The sequence below is a fragment of the Oxyura jamaicensis genome, chromosome 3 (assembly GCF_011077185.1).
Source record: "Oxyura jamaicensis isolate SHBP4307 breed ruddy duck chromosome 3, BPBGC_Ojam_1.0, whole genome shotgun sequence".
NCBI lineage: Eukaryota > Metazoa > Chordata > Aves > Anseriformes > Anatidae > Oxyura > Oxyura jamaicensis.
In genome coordinates this window covers 22083470-22105056 of record NC_048895.1, presented here as the reverse complement: position 1 = coordinate 22105056, position 21587 = coordinate 22083470, and the positions used below count along the sequence as shown (strand labels likewise).

Sequence of the window (21587 nt, the reverse complement as noted above, 5' to 3'; positions counted from 1 at the left end):
TATAGAGCAAAACCTAATGGTGTCATTATAAAACCACAGCTGGACAAGCTTCTGGAGTCCTTGTCCTTTGATCAGATTTGGGTAACACAGCAAGCCAGGAGAGAACTCACGCTAACCCTGCTGGAATTGCTGAGCTCTCAGGTTGCTTGAGTACCACTTTCTAAAAATTAAAATGCAACACAAATTATAAAATGAAAGAGTGGTACCTGCCAATCTTCTGCAGGTACCAATGCAAACTGGAACAAATAGCTTCCCCAAAGCTGACAGCTGTAGAACAGGGGGAAATTTTTTTTTTTTTTCCTCCTCACTCTATCAGTTCTGGTAGCCCTGGCTCTGGGCTCTGTTTTTTAAACAAAGAGAAGAAAAGCATTTATTTCAAGGCTTGTCTAAATTCCTTCAGAATAATTAAAACCAAATAACCAAATTTAAAATGTTAACATCCCAGATTGTTCAGAATTATTCAGAACATCTTCAGAATTAGGTGTCAGAAGTAGATGTCAATTAGCAGAGTTAAAGATGCTGAGATCTCTTCAAAAGGCGTTGTGTACTGAGGACAGATTTAAGTCAAGTGTTTGCTGAGTTCTGTTTGTAAAAATTAAGTATGACCTATTTGCTTATTTCTTCATTTTTATTATAGCAAGTGGACGAGCTTGCCATCCACACATTATCATCTTGGAGATATTCTGCTGTTCTGCATTGTCATGTGGATTTTCAGGTCTTCTCAAGACTTCATCCCTGCAGTCAACAGCCTATTCTTATTTCATCACGTTTGCCTGTGTGACCCTTTCTTGGGCAAGCTGGTCTAATGTCATACATATCTTCTTCTTTCCTCTGAGATTTCTGAAAGGTGCAATCTGTTTGTCTGCATTCTTTCATCAGTAAGAACTTCATGCGGGACCCTATTATGTGACATGACCTCTTTGTAAGCAGTTGTCACACAGTGACCCTTGTTTCCTCTTAAATACTAGAGGTCTTCTTAGATTTCTAAGAACTGGAATATGCTTGGTTGGTCAGGTTGTGCTCATAGCTTGAAACACTTTTTGTGGGAACTAATTTTTGGCAGCATGTGTGGCAGTTATAATTTGTTTGCCTGAAGCTAGTTAAAGGAAAGTGGTGGCTTCTGTTCTGTTTTCAATTTTGCTGATAAAATAGATCTATTGGCATATAGTTTAAGGGAAGATTTCATTCAATCACACCTTTATTAAAGTAAGTACCTTAGAAGAACATCAGAAACTACAAGGTTTTTTGTTAAACTTACAAATCATATGTTTATAGATAAAGAAAAGTGTCTCTATTTTCCCAAAGATTTTTTGCTAGGATCATTTTTGCACCCTCAGTAAATGGTTTATGTTTAGTTTCAGACAATGCTGGCCTCATGTAAATAAAGATGCGATGCATCTTGCAGAGATGGACTAAGGCCAAATGTGCTGCTATCTCTTGATATCCATTCATAGGGATCTATCTCACTTACCTCTAACTTAATAGGTTTGGAAGGAGTGGAGTGGCCTTTTTGATATTGCAAGCTGCATAATGAAGCTACTCTCTAACATTTTCCTTATGCCACAGAAAACCTGCTCATATTTCTCCTCACTCATTTAGGACCATTTTTTCTCCTGTACTACCAAGCACTATTTCATTTAAGACAGATACTTTCTTCTATACTGATATTACATGTTTATCAGCTGTGATAATTATACTGTCTGAGCAGTACAGGTATTGCTCTTTAATTTGCACCTTCCACTATCACTAATAAGATATTAATAAATGGTGAAAAAGTATAGGCAGGTAACACTACAATAACACTTCCTGAAGGTCCCCAGCTAGGGGTTCCTCTTTTCCTTAGTTATACTAACTGCATGATCATGTGGGTGTTGAGTCATTAGCCATTATTAAACATTTTTAGCAAGTTAGTAATTGAAAAACAAAAAAAAAGCTATAATGAGACAGTTTTATGAAAGGTGAATCTTTGACATTTGCATATGTTTTTGCCTTGTTATTTCAATTAATTTGAAAGCAACTTCCCTCAAATGACATTAATAAAATGCTTCACCAATTGATGTCTTTTTCTGTTACTGTAGGTCCAGATCTTTGAGTATTCTGAGTATTGATTCAAGCTTGATTTTAAAAATATTTGATGGTTGGAATGATTGAAGGAGGATTCTTGTACTTTCAAAATCTGTTTCTCTATCCTCCTAAGTTAGGTATGCAAGGCATAAGTCATGTCATAAAAATCATGAAAAACATTCTAGGATCCTTCTTTTCCTCTTGAATTGCTGCCAGATATCTAACTGAGGTTTCTACACTGATCACCTTAATTGTTTACATAAAGCCTAATAACCTTTTAGTCAGTACTGAACTGGATCATGCTTTACACTAGTCTTCTGTGAAATACTGTATTTTTTAGACAGTCTATTTCTGACTGAAGCATTTAACATAAATTTTAGTTTGAAAACTGCTGGGGATTTTCTCCTTTTTATTTTTATTTTTTTTTAATTATTTTTATTTTTTTTCCCTCTACATTTTCCCATTTTTTATTATATAAATAGAGTAGAAAGCACATTGATATGTTACCAAGTGAGTAACTAGTGCATGGCCAAAAATGTCTTAAGTGAACATAAATCTAAACATATAAGACGAACATCTGATTAGTATACTTTATGATGCTTATCCTCATGGAATTAAGATGAATGTAAGTGTGGGTGAGAAACATCGTTACTGTTCTAGTAATGGCTGCTGTTGGATACACCAAGTTCCTTTATTGTAAGATACATTTACAGTATGCATATCTTGGTTTTTTAATTTTATTTTTTTTTTGTTTGTTTGTTTGTTTGTTTTTTTGTTTTTTTAATGCGTATCTGATTATGTTTATGGCTATCTGTAAATAAGCATCTGGATTTCTAATTTCAGAATGGTGCTGTTCAATTGTTCTGGTAAGGAGAGGAACTGCTCATGGTCTGCACATGTGAAAGAATAAGTGATTTTTACACTGATAATATACTGCCAGTTTTTAGTATCTGGAGGTTTATCATTAGAAATTTATAATTTTAATTTGTGATTTCATCAGTTTAATCAATAAGCTTCTGTGCTCTTTCTGTGAGCATTTGTGGTTTCCATCAATAGAGATGCATAAATATATACATTTTAACACAAATACATTGGGGAAGACTTTTAATATTTTTATTATATATTTTTTTTCTAGCCAGTGTAAATCAGAGTTCTAATCAGTGCTGAATAGACAGTAGGGGCAGCTAAAACACAGCATGTTTAAACATAGGTTTTGTGCTCAGACCAGACAAACAAGATCTTGAAATCAAGACATCAGTACAGTATTTTGAATTAATGGCAATTTATTTCTGTATTTCAAAATACACGTAGGATAAAAATGAATATTCCTCATTTGGAAGCTTATGTGTATGTTTGTGGAAGCTCTGACAACATTTGAATACTTTCTTGATAAAATAGTGGGTGAATAGTTTTACATCCCCTTTGTTAGAATTATGCAGTTGAAATGGTTATTCAGATGTAACTAGATAATCTGGCTTCCTAGGAGCTTCTGGTTCCTCATGATGGTCTTGCTCATCTGTCCAGGATCATTGGCTAGACTGGGTGGGTTCATACAATTGATACGTAAGTGGTGAAAGTATCTCCAGTCTGTTCCAAGAGAAATTTCATAAATGAAAGAAATTGTCAGTCATTGGAAGTAACCCATGTTGGTACAAAATGGATTAGCTTTCTTCTGAAAGTCAGATTTCATACTGACTTAAACTCTGGAGCTTACGTATGATTAATATTGTTACACGTCTGTTTTCTGATCAAGGAATAATAATTTAATGTAATTAACAAGAATGTCCATGTGTTTTCATGAGCTGGAGTTCTAACCTTTTCATTCACTCAAAGTTAAGAATGATCTCCTACTTATCAATAATTGTGGTGCCTGTTGCTTTTCTTAAAAGTTAGGGTAAAAGTAATTTGTTGTTGTTGTTGTTTCAAGTAACATGTTTTGAGGTAATGGCTATTGGGGTTTAATACCATTGTTGCAATTTAATGGTTAAACTGTTAAATTGTACCGGGAATTAAAATACATGTATAACTGAAGTCTTTCTCCTAAGTTTACAGGCAAAGTACATAGAATGTTTGTCAAAGAAAACTAAGAATAAAGTGAGATACACTGAAGAAATCAAAAGATAAATAAATCAGAATGAAGGTTACCAGAAAAAGATGGACACAGCTTAACTATGAAAACAGGTTGCAAGGCAGAGATGGAGGCAGAATAAGCAGATGACAGATAAAGCTAGAGCATAATTAAAAATATTTGCACACAGAGTAGAGGAAAAAAAAACAAAACAAAACAAAACAAAAAACCAACAGCTTCAGTTTGAAATGGTTTGGAGACATTATAAGAAAACTTCTTTCACTGTAGGGTCTGCCCCTAGTGATACCTCTGGGAGGTACATCAATCAACACAGTAGTGCTTCATCCAGAGATCCAAAATACATTATAGTAACTAGATTCAAGTAACTAGATTCAGATCATTCCTTGTTCCTATACCTTATCACCAGGTAACAGAGTGCTTTTAGAGGTAGAATTACTGTGGTGGAAGCAGCAGGTTCTGCAAAATCCGTGGCCCACATGTGACATCTTATAAATTATGGTCACAATAGGCTTTAGTTTTCGGGCTTTGGAAGAGAAGGTGGAGACAGAATGGATTATGGGTTTAGAGATTACCTTGAAATACTCTCTTTAAGGAGACCCAACTAGAGATGCAGTACATCATGCTGACTACCAAGTGTAACAAAGGTCCATTTGCAAGTTCTGTTTTCTCTTTGAAGTTGAAAAATTCAGTTTATTCTAGCACCTTCTGAAAGCACTGAGAGTTAAGATCTGCCTCTTACAGTCATGTCGCTGAGTATAGCAAGCAAATTGGGAAAGATGACACCAATACTGTAACAAAGCAAAGAGATTCCCAACCATGAATTGAATACTAAGATATAGTGTCTTTTTTTATTTTTTATTTTTTTTTAAGAAAAAAAAAAAAAGAGTGGTGCTTACAAAATCTAAGGCTAAGCAGAGAAAATAAACACCTCTGTGGAGCAGTGGGACTGAAAAATATACCATGTACTACATGCACAAGATTGGGGGGGGAGAGGATTGGGGTGAAATTCAAGTCTCTTTATTCACACCACTTGTGAATTATACATCTCTCTCTCACTAGTAGGCGTAAAAGCATAATTCTAATCTGTTCTTATTACTTATTTATAACATGCAATAGAATGTAAATTCTATGCCTCCTTTTACAAGCTTAACATGCAAGTTAAGATATGCAGATATTTCAAGGAGCCTACGTAGACAACTTTCTTGGCATAGCACACTGTTGCCAATTAAAGGGCATAAACTCCAAACAATAAACTAAACTGGGTCTTCCCCACCATTTACAGGAGGAATATAGACAGGACGTGAGAAATAAGTTAGAGGACCAACAGATAATAAGCACATTCATCTTGAAATAAACTACTCAGAGTTATTATTATTTATGATAGTTATTGTTATTAGTAAACTACGTGTGGAATACAGAAAAAGCCTTCAACAACCACTGAATTTATGAGACTGGGGACAGATGCATGCTCCTTCTTTCATATCACTGGCACTGATCGATTTGTATTTTTCCCTGATGATGGTTTATGCTATTATAACTGTTTGGTGGCTCCTTACTATTGAGTTATGGTTGCAAAGCACTTCACAAACGAGAACAAGCCTCTGAATGTTATATCCTAATCTGCACATCCTATAGATACGCCATAACACAGAGCTGCTGACTGCACCACCTGTGATCTGTGCACCCACAAACGTGATTTATTCTGGTAATCCCAGTTTAATGCATCACATCAGATTGTGGCAGTTATGTTATCTGATGACATTACTGACACTACATGACATAACTGGGTAGTGCAACATGTCAAGTTGAAAAAAACTTTGGGCTTTTCAGGGATTTTTTTTTCCTTTACAATGTATGTGTTAAAAAAATGTATAAAGCAAATTAACTAAAAAAAATATGCAAAAAGAGATCTCAATAATTTTCCCCAAATGCATGTTGACCTTAGCAATGACTCAAGAGCTGGGGCTGATTCCTCTGGTAAGGACAGAGGAGAACAGGTAGGAGTACAGTATATTTTATACTGCTGATAATTCTGCAGCTGACTGAAAACTAGATCAGTTTTTGTGGTCCTGCAACAGATTCAACTTGCTGCAAAATGTCTTGTCTAGGAGTGATGCTCAGAAGCTGAATCCTCCCACTATTCCTGTTCAAGCACGACAGTAATGTTTTAGGAAAATCGTTTATTCTCTGACCATAATTCAGATACACAGAGCTGCTCTGGTCCTGGGAAGGCAATAGTATCTCTTCTGCCAAAACTCTTAAACTGCATTATGCCTTGACTGGATGGTGAGAGTTGTTCTCTAATCATCTTGCATTGGAACTGTGCAAAACAGTGAAACAAGTTACCCATAATGGAGGTTTAAAACACATCATAGCTAAATAAGGGTTATAACCTATGAATTTATAATCTGTAATCTCTATAATAGCTGACATCACTTTGAGCAGGTATTGTCATATTTTAGTCTTGATTAGATTCCAATATCTGGTCTGAGTGTCCTGTCCCAAGGTTCTTGATGAATTTTTTAGGGGTTGAATATTTTGTTGATTAAAACAATATTTTTGGTTTAAATGGTATTTTGAGATTTAGTGTGCATATTCAATTTCATTTAGTCAAAGAAAATGTTTCTTTTGGAAATTAACTTCCTTCCTCCTCTCCATTTTTGTTTACTTATTCCAGAAAAGTTAAATATACATATATATATATATATATATATATAATAAAAAACATGGAGTGCTGCAGAGTTCTAATTAGTTTTGGATAAGAGAAATATAGAAATCTTGCAGGGTTTCTGTTCCTCACATTTGCAAATTACAGTGATACTTATTAAAATATTTTTAAAAGTGCAATATTGATATTTATAATACCCCAGAATTTGATTTATATAGGTAAAGCCGAATCTTCCTGTCAGCAGTAGATGTTCTATGATTTTAAGTGCAGTGAGTTAAGCTGAAAATTGCACTTTCTAAATTTATTGGATGTCTTTTTTTTTTTCTGAACTATTGAAAGGGAGTTCTTGGGAACACAAGATCCTAATTGCTTTTCTATGTAGCACTTACATACTTATATACGTGTATGGTGTGTTATCTTTGTTTCCTTTTCTCAGCTTTTTTTTTTGTTTGTTTTTTTTTTCTTCCAGAGTGTTTTCCTAAGAGAGTGTTTGTATGCCTGCTCTCTCATTGCCATTTTCCTGACAGCCTTTATTTCTGCAATCTGTAATATATGCTTTTCCTGATAAGGCTGCACTATTGATTTATAGAAAATGGATAGTAATAGTTGCTGTATTATTTATCATATATTCTTACATAACTTACCATCTTACTGGCTTCTCTTACCACAGCTGCACATTCAGATGTGCTCCTTACTGGGTTGTAAAAGTGGCAGTTTTCTTGACCTTATACAATTAACTCAGCATCAACTGTAAAGTGAATCTGAATTTTGTTTTTATCTCTGCAGCAAGATTGAAATTACTTGGGAGAACAGGGTGTACTTCTGTTAGAGAGCCAGTGGGTTCTTGGTCACACTGATGTGAATCCAGAGTAGTTCCAGTTTTATAGCCGCAGGTATCTGATTTTCAGAATTGCAACATAGTTACCTAGTGCAAATTTATTTTCCAGTTGAGAACGTTAAGCTGACATTAATACAGTGGTAAACTGTTCTTATTTATTTATTTATTTATTTATTTATTTATTTCTCACATATTTTGAGCTTAACTTTGACTGAAAGACCATGTTTTTCTAATGTATTCTAACAAGTCCCCACCTCCTTCAAGCTGACAGCAATACAATGACTGGACTGGAAGCATTCATGAATGGAAATTTGCATTTAAATCTTAAAAGTGTCAGGAAACCTGATGTGCAAATAAATGACAAATAGAGAAATAAAACTATGAAGTTCATATTGGCATGACCACAATTACTTCTCTTCACGTACTTGGTAAAAAGGAATGTGTTCTGTCCTAATCAGAGTTTTTCTCCCTTTGACCTTCAGGCTCACTGTGTTTGTCCTGCTGTTATAATTGGAGTGAACTAGGGAGACAATGCATGGTTTTAACTCCAGTAAACAAATGCGTAACTTGGAAGTTCATTACTCTCGTTTGATGCTGAATGTTTGCACTGATTGGCTATGTGTTATTCTGGCAGCAAGAAAAGTCCAAAACCAGGCCCGTATGTTTTTCTGATGGTGGTTAATGATGATAGGCCAAGGGAACAGTTTAGGGATGTTAGCTGAGTGAGTGTTCCAGGAGCTTCACACAGGCACTATGATTCTTCTGTGTTCAGGGATGTGGGGTGTCTTTGCACTTACAGAGAATAGATTGACTGGGGGTAAGCAATTGAAAGAGAAGTTTAAATGTTAAATCTGATGCTTCCCTTCCAATTTTCCTAAGCAATATGGTCTGTGGAAAGCCACGAGTAGAGTTTTCTTCATCTGAGCATCCTTAACATTTCAAGCTAGTGTGTCCTAACTGGGGAGTGAGAACAAAGTCTGGAGTTACCTGCAGTAACTATCTCAGGGACCTGGCTTTAAAATCAAAGACTGGCATCCTTGCAGTTCAGCTTTGCAATCAAAGAAAGATAACTACGAATGTTTAATAAAAAGGGGTGATACACCTTTCAAAGATAATGGTAAAATTAATGGTTTAAGCAAGAAGCAAAGAAGAAAAGAAACAAAATGATCAGGAGTAGAGACTAATGTGACCTTGTGAGTTGATCACAGTAAAACGTAGTATTTGAGGGATGAGTTTAGGCTCACAGAATTAGAAGAGTTTGGGATCCTTCTGTTTCACTTGTGTGCTGAAGGGTTTTCCTACTTGCATATGACTTCTTAATTTATATATATTTTTTCCTACACAGGCCAACACGACTATCATGTTTTTTTTTTTGTGCTCCTGCGTAATAGCTGGTTTTATGTTATGCTCTTTAATTCTCCAGATGCGGCAATGAGGTTGTATCTTACCTGAACTCTTCTGCAGCATATAAACCTCAGCTCCAATGAGGATTTATTCCTTTATGAGAAATTTAGAAAACCAGCAATACTTATTGATGAGTTAAATAGCTTCTAAAACACATCAGCTAGATGGCCAGCTAGAAGCAAAGTTTAGTCCATATGCCATTGTGTCAACACCTTTCCTGGTTAGAGAGCAGAACAGCAACTTATGGCACTTTCTGAAAATAATTATTTGTTCCCCTGTGTTTGTCTTTTCTTCCTTTATTCATAACCCTTGTTTTTAGTAGCTTCACAAAATTCTTTTAATTCTAATACTGGAACAATCTCCAGGAGATGTGTGAGAAAGATGCAGCACTAGTATAAAACCTTCCCAGAGGAGGTTGTACATTAGTGCTGATTCTTCAAGGGTCAGTATAATTAAGTGACTGGTGCTTTATAAATGCAGAAAGCAGAATATACTATACTGAAAGTTATATATGAATTGTTGCTTCTTTTCAGAAAATGGTGGAAGGGGAAGAACTGCTAATGGTATCCTATGAAGTAAGCCTGATAATACAATTTTGGCATCTCCTCTGATTGTGATTTTCTTACAATAGTGCATAAAAATAAAATGGGGGCATTGTTGTATCTTGGTGATGTGGATTTATGGTCCCAAAGAGTTTATCTTCTAATTAAATATTAAGTTACTGTGAGTTAATTTAACAAACTATGAGAGAGAAGATAAAAGGAAGTGAGTGATGAGCTGAAGCAGTCATACAATCTACCTATGTGAACAACGTGGTGTTTTGAATTCCTTGGAAGTTTTTCATCTTCATACTCACAGCAGGTTTACTTTGTTGTGCTGCTAACAATCCCTTGCTACGGTGCTGTCGTATTATTTTCCTTTGAATATAGCAATGGGATAACTATTGTCTCAATTATTTTCCTGAGAGAAACTATGTAGGGTTCCTTACACAAGTCACTTTTCAGCTGAGCACTCATCAGGACAGTATGTTGCCATTTCTAGTCCTTAAAATAGGTGCCTGAAATAAGGGAGAGTGGAAGAGGAAAGGGAGGAAGGGTATGTGATTCTTCTTCTATAGTACAGATAAATTAAAACACTGTAGACATTAATACTGTGTTATTTTTGAATTGTGATGTACTCTAACACTTTGACTGTAAAGTTCATGTTTTGAACCAAGTTCTTAAATCTCAAATTTATTTTTATCTGCTGTGTTTTTCTTTTTATTCTCCATCTCAGCAAAATCTCTGCTAAAAGTAGCATTGTGGTGTTAACATATTATCTTTCAAAGACTACCCATTAAGTTTGATCAAAGCAAAGTGAGTGTTCTTATTGACCATCCAGACAGAGTCATTCTTTATTCTCTCTGTCTCATGCATTGATTGTGCTATCAGAACCTGTGTTGTTGGTTATTAGAAACTGCATATATACCAACCACTGTAGTTAAATAGCTACCTTAGTGTGAGGAATTTCATATACATTATAAATATAGTGGTATGCAAATGTCAATTTTAATGATAGCCACTATAGTTAGCAATTATCTTGCTCACATATGAACTAGAAAGGAATTTGTTTGTATTGCTTCTGAGGTAAAAGATCCCTTCCATCTTCTTGAGTAAGTTAAAGTCTTAAAATATACATGGGTTTTTATTTTAGTTTTCTTATTTTTTGTTTTTAATGTGAAAAAATGATTAATTATTTTCCTGGCTACCTGCTACCTTAGTAGGGTGATTTGAGGGAATCCTGTACCTGCTTGGAAGGTGTCTTTTATGCTTGCCCTTTGGTGCCCTTCCAGGTCCAGAAATTAATACAAGATAAAATCCTGACTTTAGGCTTCTCTTAGTAAACCTCTGTAATTTTTAAATTTCTTTTGAAAGAAATCAGTAATTTAAGAGAGTAGCTATTGGAAAATTGCAGTAAGAAGGATTTGATACTATTTTGAAGTAAAACAGGGGCCTGGGATGGAGGAACAAATGAGAATATAACATGATCAAGCAAAAAAAAAGTCTCTAGTTTTCTAATGTAAAAGAATAATAATAATAAACAGTTTTTGCTGTGAGTTAAAAGGAAAATAATTCTCTACTTATTTGGTTCATTTTGTAGATTGAGATCAATGAAATTCTTCCAGCAACAGCATGAAATCAATTGTAAAATAGCATATAATTCATGCTCTATATTGTAAATTATAGTTTGTTTGACATTAATCACTAAGGTTTCCATGCACTGTGATGTATTTTCTTGTAACACATTTCTAGATAATGCTTGTGGATCCATTTCTAATGTCTGAGTGATCTGTTTTTCATATCTACAACTGCCTACATTTGATCTTATGCAAATCATGCAATCAAGCAAATGAAAAACAAGGCATTGTTGCTAGAGGACCTTGACAAACAGTAGCTTTGTAGTTTTAAGAACCTCCTCCCTCCTCGTTCAAATTCATGTTCCTGTCTGTAGTTGTTTGAGTCCATTAATCCATTATGAACACTTTGAACTTTAAACAGGATAATATCTACCAAATCAGATTGTGACAAATGATTGAATCAATTACGATTTAATATGATTTTTATTGTTCTGTTTGTCGGTTTCTAGTTCTAAGTTTTTACAAAAAAAAAAAAAAAAAAAAAAGCCTTTGCTATATGCAGGCTCATCCAAACCTTGATGAGATCTGTGGAGAGATTTTAACTGATGGCAAAGCTCAATCTTTGAGTCACATTCTTAAGTTTCTCGTTTCTGTATTTTCTTGTGCTCCTCCTGACGTCATTCTTTTTTTACCCTTCATCACACCAAAATCTTTCAGACTTCATTGAATGTTTATTCAGCATTTATTAGTCAAAATAAATCATCATTCTTAAATCAAGATGAGGAATAAAGATCTCATTTGATCCTAGTCACATGTGGCTTTTTCCATATTTTATCTTTTTTTTTAACTTCTCCTCTTTCTTTTCTGTCTCAGAATCCACTTAAACTGATCCCAAAGGACTTTGCTGCTCCTTTGTTCTGTGTTTCCAATGTTTCCATGTTATTCCCATTCCATTCTTTTTTTTTTTTTTTTTTTTTTTCATATTTCCCTGTCATGTTTTTTGCCTTTTCCATTCCAGGGACTGAGACACACATAATAAAGTCACTTTTTTTTTTTCTTTTTTTTTTTTTATTTTTTCCCCCCCTCAGGGGAAAAATTAAACATTTTCTATCTTCCATTTTCTTAATTCTTGACCTAGTCCCTCACTCCTCAAATTTAACTAGGTACTTCCAGAAACTCTTATTCAAGCGCATAGTCTCATCAGCTAGAGTGTGCATCAAATCATGTTTTTTCAGTACAAGCTACTTATTCAAAAAAGCTGTTAGTTGATGAAGGATTTTTGTTAAAGATGAGAAAAATATCCCTCTCTCCTGCCATCCCAAATCTCTGTACTATGGAAAGTGTCAACTACCATAAACAAATGGAAGAGGAGAAATCCACTTTTTCTCTTCTTGCTTCTCTTGTGCTATATTTGCACTAACTGTAGCTCCACAAGACAATGTCAGCTGAAAGAGAGGAATGTGCGTTCATTGTTTACAAGGATATAAATTAAATAGGTGCCACAGATTACTTTTGACTGTTCGTTCAGGTATTTCTAAAACTAAATTCCTTCTGGTCACTTTTTTACTCACCCAGAATATGGAGTACAGATTTATCTTGCAGTTTTCCATCCTCCTCTATACTTTTTGTGGTTTCCTTGATGGCAGCTGGGGGGAAACAGGGATGCAGGAAGGTGTACACTAATGAGGACAACACAGTTGGCGCAGTGTATGGAGTTTACTTTCTCTGCTTTCTGAGCCAGCTTGAGCACCTGCTCTGGAGTGTGCCTTCCCCCTCTCACCCACATAAGCACTGCTTAACCCTGGTGGAATCAGACCCATTATGTTGATTAAACATGTAAACATGTCACTGTGTTACAGGCATCCCCTTGATGATTTTTTTTTAGTTACAACTGTTTTTTTTTTTTTTTTTTTTTTACTCACATTTTGCCATGTGTTTCATAGGAAGGGTACTACAACATAACTGAGTTTTCAATAATAATGAAGGAATTCATCTGTCCTCACAAAGACTGGAATAAATCAGAAGGAATTCCATTGCAGCTGGGGCTGGGGACATTAGATTAAGTGAAAAATAATGGGAAAGAAGTTGGGTCTATGGCATTTCTGCTTTAGTGATGCCTTTGTCATCCAGTTGCAATTTTTGAATTTGTGTTCATAAATATTTCATGTATGTGTTCACAAATATTTTGCACAGAATGATATTTGGGTATTATTGTTTCTAGATACACTAGCATTTATGTCTTGCAAAAATGCAGAGCTCTTCTGGCTAACTAAAAATTTGCTTTTGTAACAATTATTTTACTTGTATATTTTACTTGTATACCTTATACTCTTGTCAAAATCTCAATCATAAATTCCTGCTTAGATCTGCTCATTAAAATCTGCAATTTGTATTGCAATGAGAATGAAAATGATTAGAAAATTGTGTCTGAATTACTCTCCTACTATATTTTTTTTTTCTGACAGAAGTTCTTTGTTAGTACAGGATTCCTAAAGAATACATGAAGCTAAAGATCTTTTGGAATATTTATTTAGCAACGATTATTCACCATTTTTTTCAGTGATTGAAACTCAGGTTAACTTGTAATAAATAACGACTTAACAGTTGTTTTCCTATAGTATTAGAAAACTAATCTCTTACTGAAATGTATATTACAAATGTTTAATGAGGACAAATAGGAGAGAACAGGCCAGTCTGAGTGGTGACAACGGTGAGCTTCTGAGCTTCTTTTGTGTTCACGCTTAAAGTGAAATTGCATGGAGTGAATCATTGTGTGCATCAATGCTTGACATTTGTGTAACGTACAGCAAATTTTGTAGAAAAATACAATCTGCCTGTTAGTGAACCTATACTTGTTTTCCATTAAATTGACATGATTTAACCATGCTAAAGGTAATCATTTGTCACTGTAGTAAATTAATATAGTATGTAACACGAAAGAGTCTCCTGTGTAACTGTACTGTACAATGCAGCCATCTCAACCAAAGTAAGCTCCCTAGATCTGTTAGTAGTCCAAATCTGCAGTTATTTGCTATTAAATAACAAACACTTCTTCTCACTGTTCTGGGTCAAGTCTGAAACATTTGAGAAAGACAGGTTCCCCTTCCTCTTGATTTTCTGAATTAACTACCCTCTGAAAGTTACAGAGAAACAAGATAAAATTAATATGCAAAGTAAATTCACATTTTCTTTTTTTGCCCTAGATTTAGCAGTTTTTATGCCACACCAATTTCTGCTCACTGCCTGCACGCTTGCTGGCTGTACAAACAGTTCCCAGGTCACCTTGTTTACAGCACAGCTGCCACCATCTCATGTAGATGCCCCGGTCCTGACAGTTTTGGATTCTAGAACAATATATGTACAGTAAGTAAGGATTTCTTTTTTCCTGACAACACAATAGTGCATCAGTTTATTCAAGAATTCCAGTGAGTTCAATCAGGGGAAGGGTTTGTGACATAAAATTAAATTTATTATGATTAAATGCATAGAAGTGATTAGTTTAGTGGTTCTGTGCACCTTCTGATTATCGCTTGCCAACTTAATTTCCATTTTGTCTTTACGCAATCAGTATAACCTACATATGGGCATAGCCTCTGCAAACTTCAGAGCGGGAAATGTTCTGGTGATATGCCCATTTTGTAGCCCCTGCTTTGTGCGTTATTGTGATCATTTATCTACTGAGTACAAATACTGCATTAGAGTATTTGCCTTAGATTTATTTTTATGGTTGCACAGGTATGTTTTCCAGTTGTTAAGATAAAATCCACAAAGTCCCAGTTACATTTTTTTTTCAGTACAGTCTGAATCTTTCTTGGTCTTAATCATATTTTGCTTTTATTTGCAGATGGAACGAACCAATAGAAGTAAATGGAATTCTAGATCGCTATATACTTTATATTGCCAACAAAGAGCAGAATTTTACAAAGTGGAATGTAATCTATAACAGCACAGAACTTTTTCTGGATTTTTCTATTCAGCAGCTTTTCCCGGGTACTGAATACCTCATAAAACTAGCTGTAAGTTTTAAAGATGTGTAATAGAGGTGTAAAATGGTGAAAATTATTCCAATTTTGTTAACATCTTAAATAATGGTTCGTGTGTCTGCTTTTTAACCTCTTCTTTCTGAAACTAAGGCTGATGAGCTATCCTGAATAGAGATAGGTGTTTTTTATTTCAAAACGGGCCTTCAAAAATGTAATTTAAATACAGATTTTCTTCAGGGATAACTTGAATGTTAATTGGACAGGGTTCGGTTCTGATCAAGAATTGACCAGAAATACATGAAAGACTTAAAAATGTTGCCTGCCTCCAACATGTGGAAAAACGTTTAATGTATTTGAAAATGATAGCCTTTCATATTTTATACCATAAGCATTATTATTATTATTATTATTTTCATAAAATCCATACGTAGAAGGAAATAGCAGAAAGGAAAAGAGGTCACTATAACATACCGGTTTGTTTATTCAAAATATTTTAAAAGTGCTTTCATTGTATTTCTATAGTAATGGTTTTGGTTTTGTGACAATATGAAGATTCAGTTCACTAACAAATCTGAAAATATGTATATAAAGGCATGAGATTGTCCCTTGTTTTAAGCACACTGTTGATTTTATAACAATACCGTTATAAGGATATTTGCTTTGATAAATGCCATAGAAAAATATTCCACTCTTGATTATGAATAAATTTACATTTATGTAGACTGTGTATGCATTCATTTTTTTTCCCTTAACATGCTCTTGAATGTTCTAAATACTATGCCACAAAAAAAAAAAAAATAAAAAAATAAAATAAACTACTTTCAGGTAATGATAACGATCTGACTTGAACTTGAAAAAGCAAGGATATTCAGTCTAATTAAAGCTTACATTTGTGCTGAAATTAATTCATTTGTGCCCAGACATTTCAGCATAGTAAATTGCATACCATGTAAAATAGTACCATGTTGAAAACTGCAACAGTACTTCAGCAAGCACTTTAAACCTTCATAAGCAACCAAGACTATCAGAAGTATTTGTGATGTCTTGCTGTGCCACAGCTTTTCTATGCTCCTGCACAGATCCTGAACACAGACACAAGGAGAAAGAATCAAGGGAGGTGAACAGCTAGAATCTGGGGAGCAACCAGGACTGCCTCATTTGGTGGTTCTGCCTTGGGATATAGTTAAACCATGAAGTGGTGTGTAGATTTTGTTTTTATTTCATTACAGTGTACAACTATTTGCAAAGTTTTACATACATTTTTACATACATTTTTAGGAACCCTTGATCTTTATATTTTTTTCTCTCTCTCTTATATATCTATATATCTATCTTTCTCTCTATATATATATATAAATTTGTATTGCATCAGTGATAACCAGAACCTGAGAGAAAGATAATTTCTTCTGGTGATGGTCAATCAGATAAAATGGTCTGTTACAGGCAGGTTAGAAGATATAAGTGTCCTTGCAGTTTTGAACATAGCAAGTCTAAAAGTACATGAGATGCCCATTTTTTTTTGGTGTGGTAAAACAGGTAGTCTTAAAATATTTGTACCCATTGTATTTAGAACTTGTCAGAGTAGTTTGAGAACTATGTAAAAGTAGAGATTTACAAGTTATGAAGGTTAAAAGTAGACAATTATACTTGAAGCAAAAAGGTAAAAAATAAAAACCAAAAACCACAACAACAAACAAACAATAATAATAATAATAAACAAACTCATGAGCAGCCCCCTCCCCCTTCCCCAAGAAAACGAAACAAAATGAAAGAATGAAACCAAGTGCTCCTGGAAAGAAGTCAAAACATTTAGTTAAAATATAGTTTTATCTGAATTTTATTAAAAGTTTTAAAACAAAAACAACACCATACCTTAAATAATGGAGACTTAATTAAAATCTTCATTTTTATTTTTATTTTTTGTCTAGGATGAAATAGTTTTGTAAGCTAGAGCATTTTTCTTTTTGCTTCTTTCACAGGTAACACTAATTTTGTTTTGTATCCATGCAAAAACAGTTTTTGGTTTATGTGGGTAAACGAAAATTGAGTTATCAAAAATTGCAGCTTTGAACACTTTGAACACTCAGCTGATTAGGAGAATTTTCAGTATCTCACAGGCTGATGGCTTTAACTTTTGTATGGCAAGGTTAATATAAGTACATTAAATAAAGTTAACAAAATGTTTATCTTTGTATGATGTTATAATTTTTCACAATTGATTACAGCCATTTTGCTACATTACATATTGGCTGTAGCAATTACAGCCAATTGCTACAATATGTAACAATTTTATTGCTATGTATTGTGAGTGCAACAGCTTTTGTAAACAAGTCTAATGCTTCTTTCTAAAAGTCAACTGAGAAGTCTAAGGTCACGTCTGCATGGTTTAGTACAAAGGGATTTCCTTTTGCTCTATTCCTGCTCTAAGCTGGATGGATGTGAGCCAGGCCATACTGGAAGAAAATTGAAAGCTAAAAGGCTGCATTTAAAATTAAGTGGGGTGGCACACCATGGCTTGACTGTTTTAATTTTTTAGCTGTTTAGTATCTCCTTGCTGCTGTGTTGTATGGGTAGTCTAGCTTGGGTGCTAGCTGGAGAATCGCTGTGTTGTGTCTCACTATGTAGTGTACACCTGTCCCTTGGCTCTCTAGATGCATTGGTATTTTTTCAAATTTTATCCCAAATCTGATCTTCAATGAAGTTTAGCATGGCACTACGGGATTCAATGTGGATGTGGGATTTCATGGCTTTGAGCTGAATGTGATCGCTGGATGTGATCACTGAAGTCCCAACAATGTCCAGCCCATTTGGATGCACTAATCTAAAATTCCACTATTTAAAGTACAGATGAGCTTTGTTTACTGATTTTCACTAGAAGAATCAGAAACTTCATACACCAGCAAGTTTCCAAGACACTAAAATTACTCAGGAAATTCAAGAAATAAATGAATGGGAAGGCCGCTGTTAATGAACCCCTGAATTAAAAAACCCTCCACTTCTAGGCAAAGCTCAATGGAATGCATTTAGCAAGGGAGTGAGGAACACAGGGGGAAGAGGTCTTCCAGAGGTGGCTTTCTGGGCTTCTTCCTGAAGTCAGTAGGAGCTAAATCATTTGAAGAATAGTGTAGCTTTGCTGGAAGTATGATGTTCTTAAATATTTTCCATATCAAAAAGTTAAGAATTATCTTAGTGTTTGTTTAAGATGACTTATTTTTAAACACAAACTCATTTAAAGTAAATGCCATTTTTGGATGTTCCCAAAACTAAGGTTCCATTCTTTCATCATTATTTGACAGCCCAAACTGAACGCAAGGAGTCATTCTTTAGTTGTGTTGGGAGTGTAATTTTCAGTGAAATCAAAATGATCTTGGTGTATAAAGTAGCCTCTCATTCACATCTAGTTCTTAGTTTTACCCATGGGGCTCGTATGTGCCTTTGGAACAGAGTAGGAAATACACTGACAGTTCTCTGATTGGAAATGCACTCAGAAATAGGAAATTGAAGCTAATCCTTTAAAATAAAATATACATGATTAAAAGAAGCATTTTATTCCTGGGTATCTGGATAGGAAGGTTGGTTTTTTATTTTAGTGTCGATGATCCAGAAAGGCCTACCTGTCCATTTCAACACAGAGTCAAAAACAAATGTTTTAATTAATGAGTATCTGAATCTTTGTTGAATTCAGGTTTTAATTTATTTTACTGCTAAAAAAAATAGTAAAAAATAAATCAAACAAAACATTGAAATCCAGTACAGAATGTATTTTTGTATATATATATTTAACTTTTATAGCAAATCCTGTCTCTTGTCACTGATCTTAGTGCAAATAATTGGAAAACCAGCATATGTAAGAGCTAGCTTCATAGTCTTATGTTGCCACATGTGAAACTTTAAAAGCCTGATATATGAGCTGATGTGCAATTTCTTGTACATTGTGTTGCTTCATAATCAAGCAAAATGCAAAAGTGGTGTAATCAATCTTCCATGGTAACTGAAATACAAATGATTTGACTATTATCCATAAACATGCAATAATAATTGTTACATATTGATTTATAATAAAGTGTTTTTTCAGTGTTTTAATTGCATCTGCACTACACCCAGTCTGCTGTCATGAAGTGCAGGACTCTCCAAATGTCTTTTTTTTTTTTTACTTTTTTTTTCCTGAATGACTATTCATCGAGATAATTTTTAAGTGCACTGCAACTTGGTCAGTATATTGTCTGAAAGTTGTGAGAACTATTTAGTCAATTCGAGAAGAGTTTTGCACTGTTTCTGCAAAAGCAGTGGAAATCTACTTGTGATTGTGACTCACAGTCAAATGCAAAATACTGAGTCAAACATCAGTATAAGGTTTTATCAATTTTATACCTAAAAATAAGTATCACAAATAGCACATTTCTTGTTAAGAGGTGACCAAATCTATGATAGGAATCTTTTATGAAAATCACAGACTTACTAAGTCCACATATGTAAAAAAAATATAAATCTTTACAAAAATGAAGTGCTAAGACTCAAAAATTATTGGTATTACATTGAAATATTCTTATTTTAAGGCTTGCACTGGAGGTGGATGTTCAATAAGTGAAGCTAGCAAAGCTGTAACAGATGAGAGTACACCAGAAGGTGTTCCTGCTCCGAAAGCCCAGTCATATTCATCTGACTCTTTTAACATCTCATGGGCTAAGCCTGAGTATCCGAATGGTAAGTGAACTCTTTTAGCCTCAAGTTAAAAAGATGATTAGTAAAGGTAAATTAATATTCTAAATGGCAGCTTATATGTGGTGCTTAATTTTTAATGATCATTTTAGCACATAAAATACCTGAGATAGTATCATTGTCTGCAGCTAGAAGATTGTGGTTTTCAGCCTGCTGTATGGTTTCAGTGGCTCAAAAGTGCTCCCTTTTGATAGTTCTTGTGTACTGCATCTTATTGTTTAATGTTTTCCAGGACAATTGAGCTGAGGAATAGGCATTCTTGGAGAGTATCCATCTAGGATGCTCATTCTACCCTCAAATAAAACATGAATTTCTTTTACATTAATTGATATGTGATAACAGATATGTTCTGTGTAATCATCTTGGACGTGTACATTTGCATGGCTGTGGAAGTTAAATAATATACTTTCTTTTGTTTAGAAATATTTTCCATTGTGAAATATGCATATGTAACACTTCTGAACAAATGTTTCACCTTGATTTTATTATTATGCATATGACAGTTTATATCACAGCAGAGGAAGCCATGCAGAAATCACTGAATGTAAGTGACAGAAATGTTTTCCTCATTGGGGTATTGTATTGGTATGTATCTCAATCTTTTCTTAAAGTCGTTTCACATGAATTTTATTTCCCCCCCTGCAAGTTTACCCCTGCTTTCAACTGTGAAAGGGCACAAGCTGCCTGTACAACTTCACTACAAGGCACTTGAAATGGTTTCCAAAAAATCAGTGATTGTAAGGCTACATATTTGTAGCATTCTGTAAGATCTTATGTTACTTTTAAAAGGAAATAAGAGCATGTCATCTGCTGTTAAAGAATATATTTGATAATTTATGGTTCCTTGTATGGGTGTCATGCTAGAGGATTTTGCCTCCTGGACCCTTAGAAATCCTCTCATTGTGTTACTAATACACCATCAAAGTCTGTGGCTTAGAGGAAGGAAAAGAGGGGAAGGGAAAAAGGAAGAAGGGGGAAAATAGAGGGAAGAAGAAGGAAGGCCATATATGTGGCTTAGTGTCCAAGCCCTGACCCATTTCCAATTAAATTGACATTTTTTACATGTAATAGTTCATACCAGGACCTGATTTTGTTATCCTTGTATTGTAGGGAAAAACATACAAATGGTTTGGAGGGTGATTTAACTAACCAATGCATGTATAAATATATAAGCACACACATACATGTATTTATACATTCCTACCTACAAGACAGAATAAAGACCTATATTTTGATAAATTAAGTTCCCTGAGCTTCCTTTCAAACAAGTGCAAGTTGGGAATACATTAATAAACTTGACACACTGGAGGAAACGGTTGCCATCCAGAGAGACCTTGACAGATTTAAGAGGTGGACTGGTGTGTGCAACGTGCAGTTCAACAAGGCCAAGTGCAAAGTTCTGCATCTGGGTCAGGGCAATCCCAAACATGAGTACAGGCTGGGTGATGAGTAGATTGAGAGCAACCCTGAGGAGAAGGACTTAGGGGTACTGGTGGATGAAAAGTTTGTGTGCTTGCAGCCCAGAAAGCCAACTATCCTGGGCTGCATCAAAGTATGGCCTGCAGATGGACACAGATCAAGGGAGGTGATTCTTCCCCTCTACTCCATTTTCATGAGATCCCACCTGGAGTACTGCATTCATCTCTGGCCACCCAGCACAAGGACATGGGCCTGTTGGAGCGAGTCCAGAGGAGGACCATGTGGAT

At 34.7% G+C, this 21587-nt stretch overlaps 1 protein-coding gene across 1 annotated transcript in view; it reads left to right on the top strand.

Moving 5' to 3' along the window:
• The window catches only part of USH2A (usherin), a 414223-nt gene that overhangs the window by 206988 nt on the left and 185648 nt on the right, over window positions 1–21587 (top strand). Inside the window, exons 33-35 of the mRNA XM_035320952.1 lie at window positions 14383–14542; window positions 15024–15195; window positions 19719–19866. Of these exons, the coding sequence (XP_035176843.1) occupies window positions 14383–14542; window positions 15024–15195; window positions 19719–19866 (480 nt within the window). The remainder of the gene's footprint in view (window positions 1–14382; window positions 14543–15023; window positions 15196–19718; window positions 19867–21587) is intronic.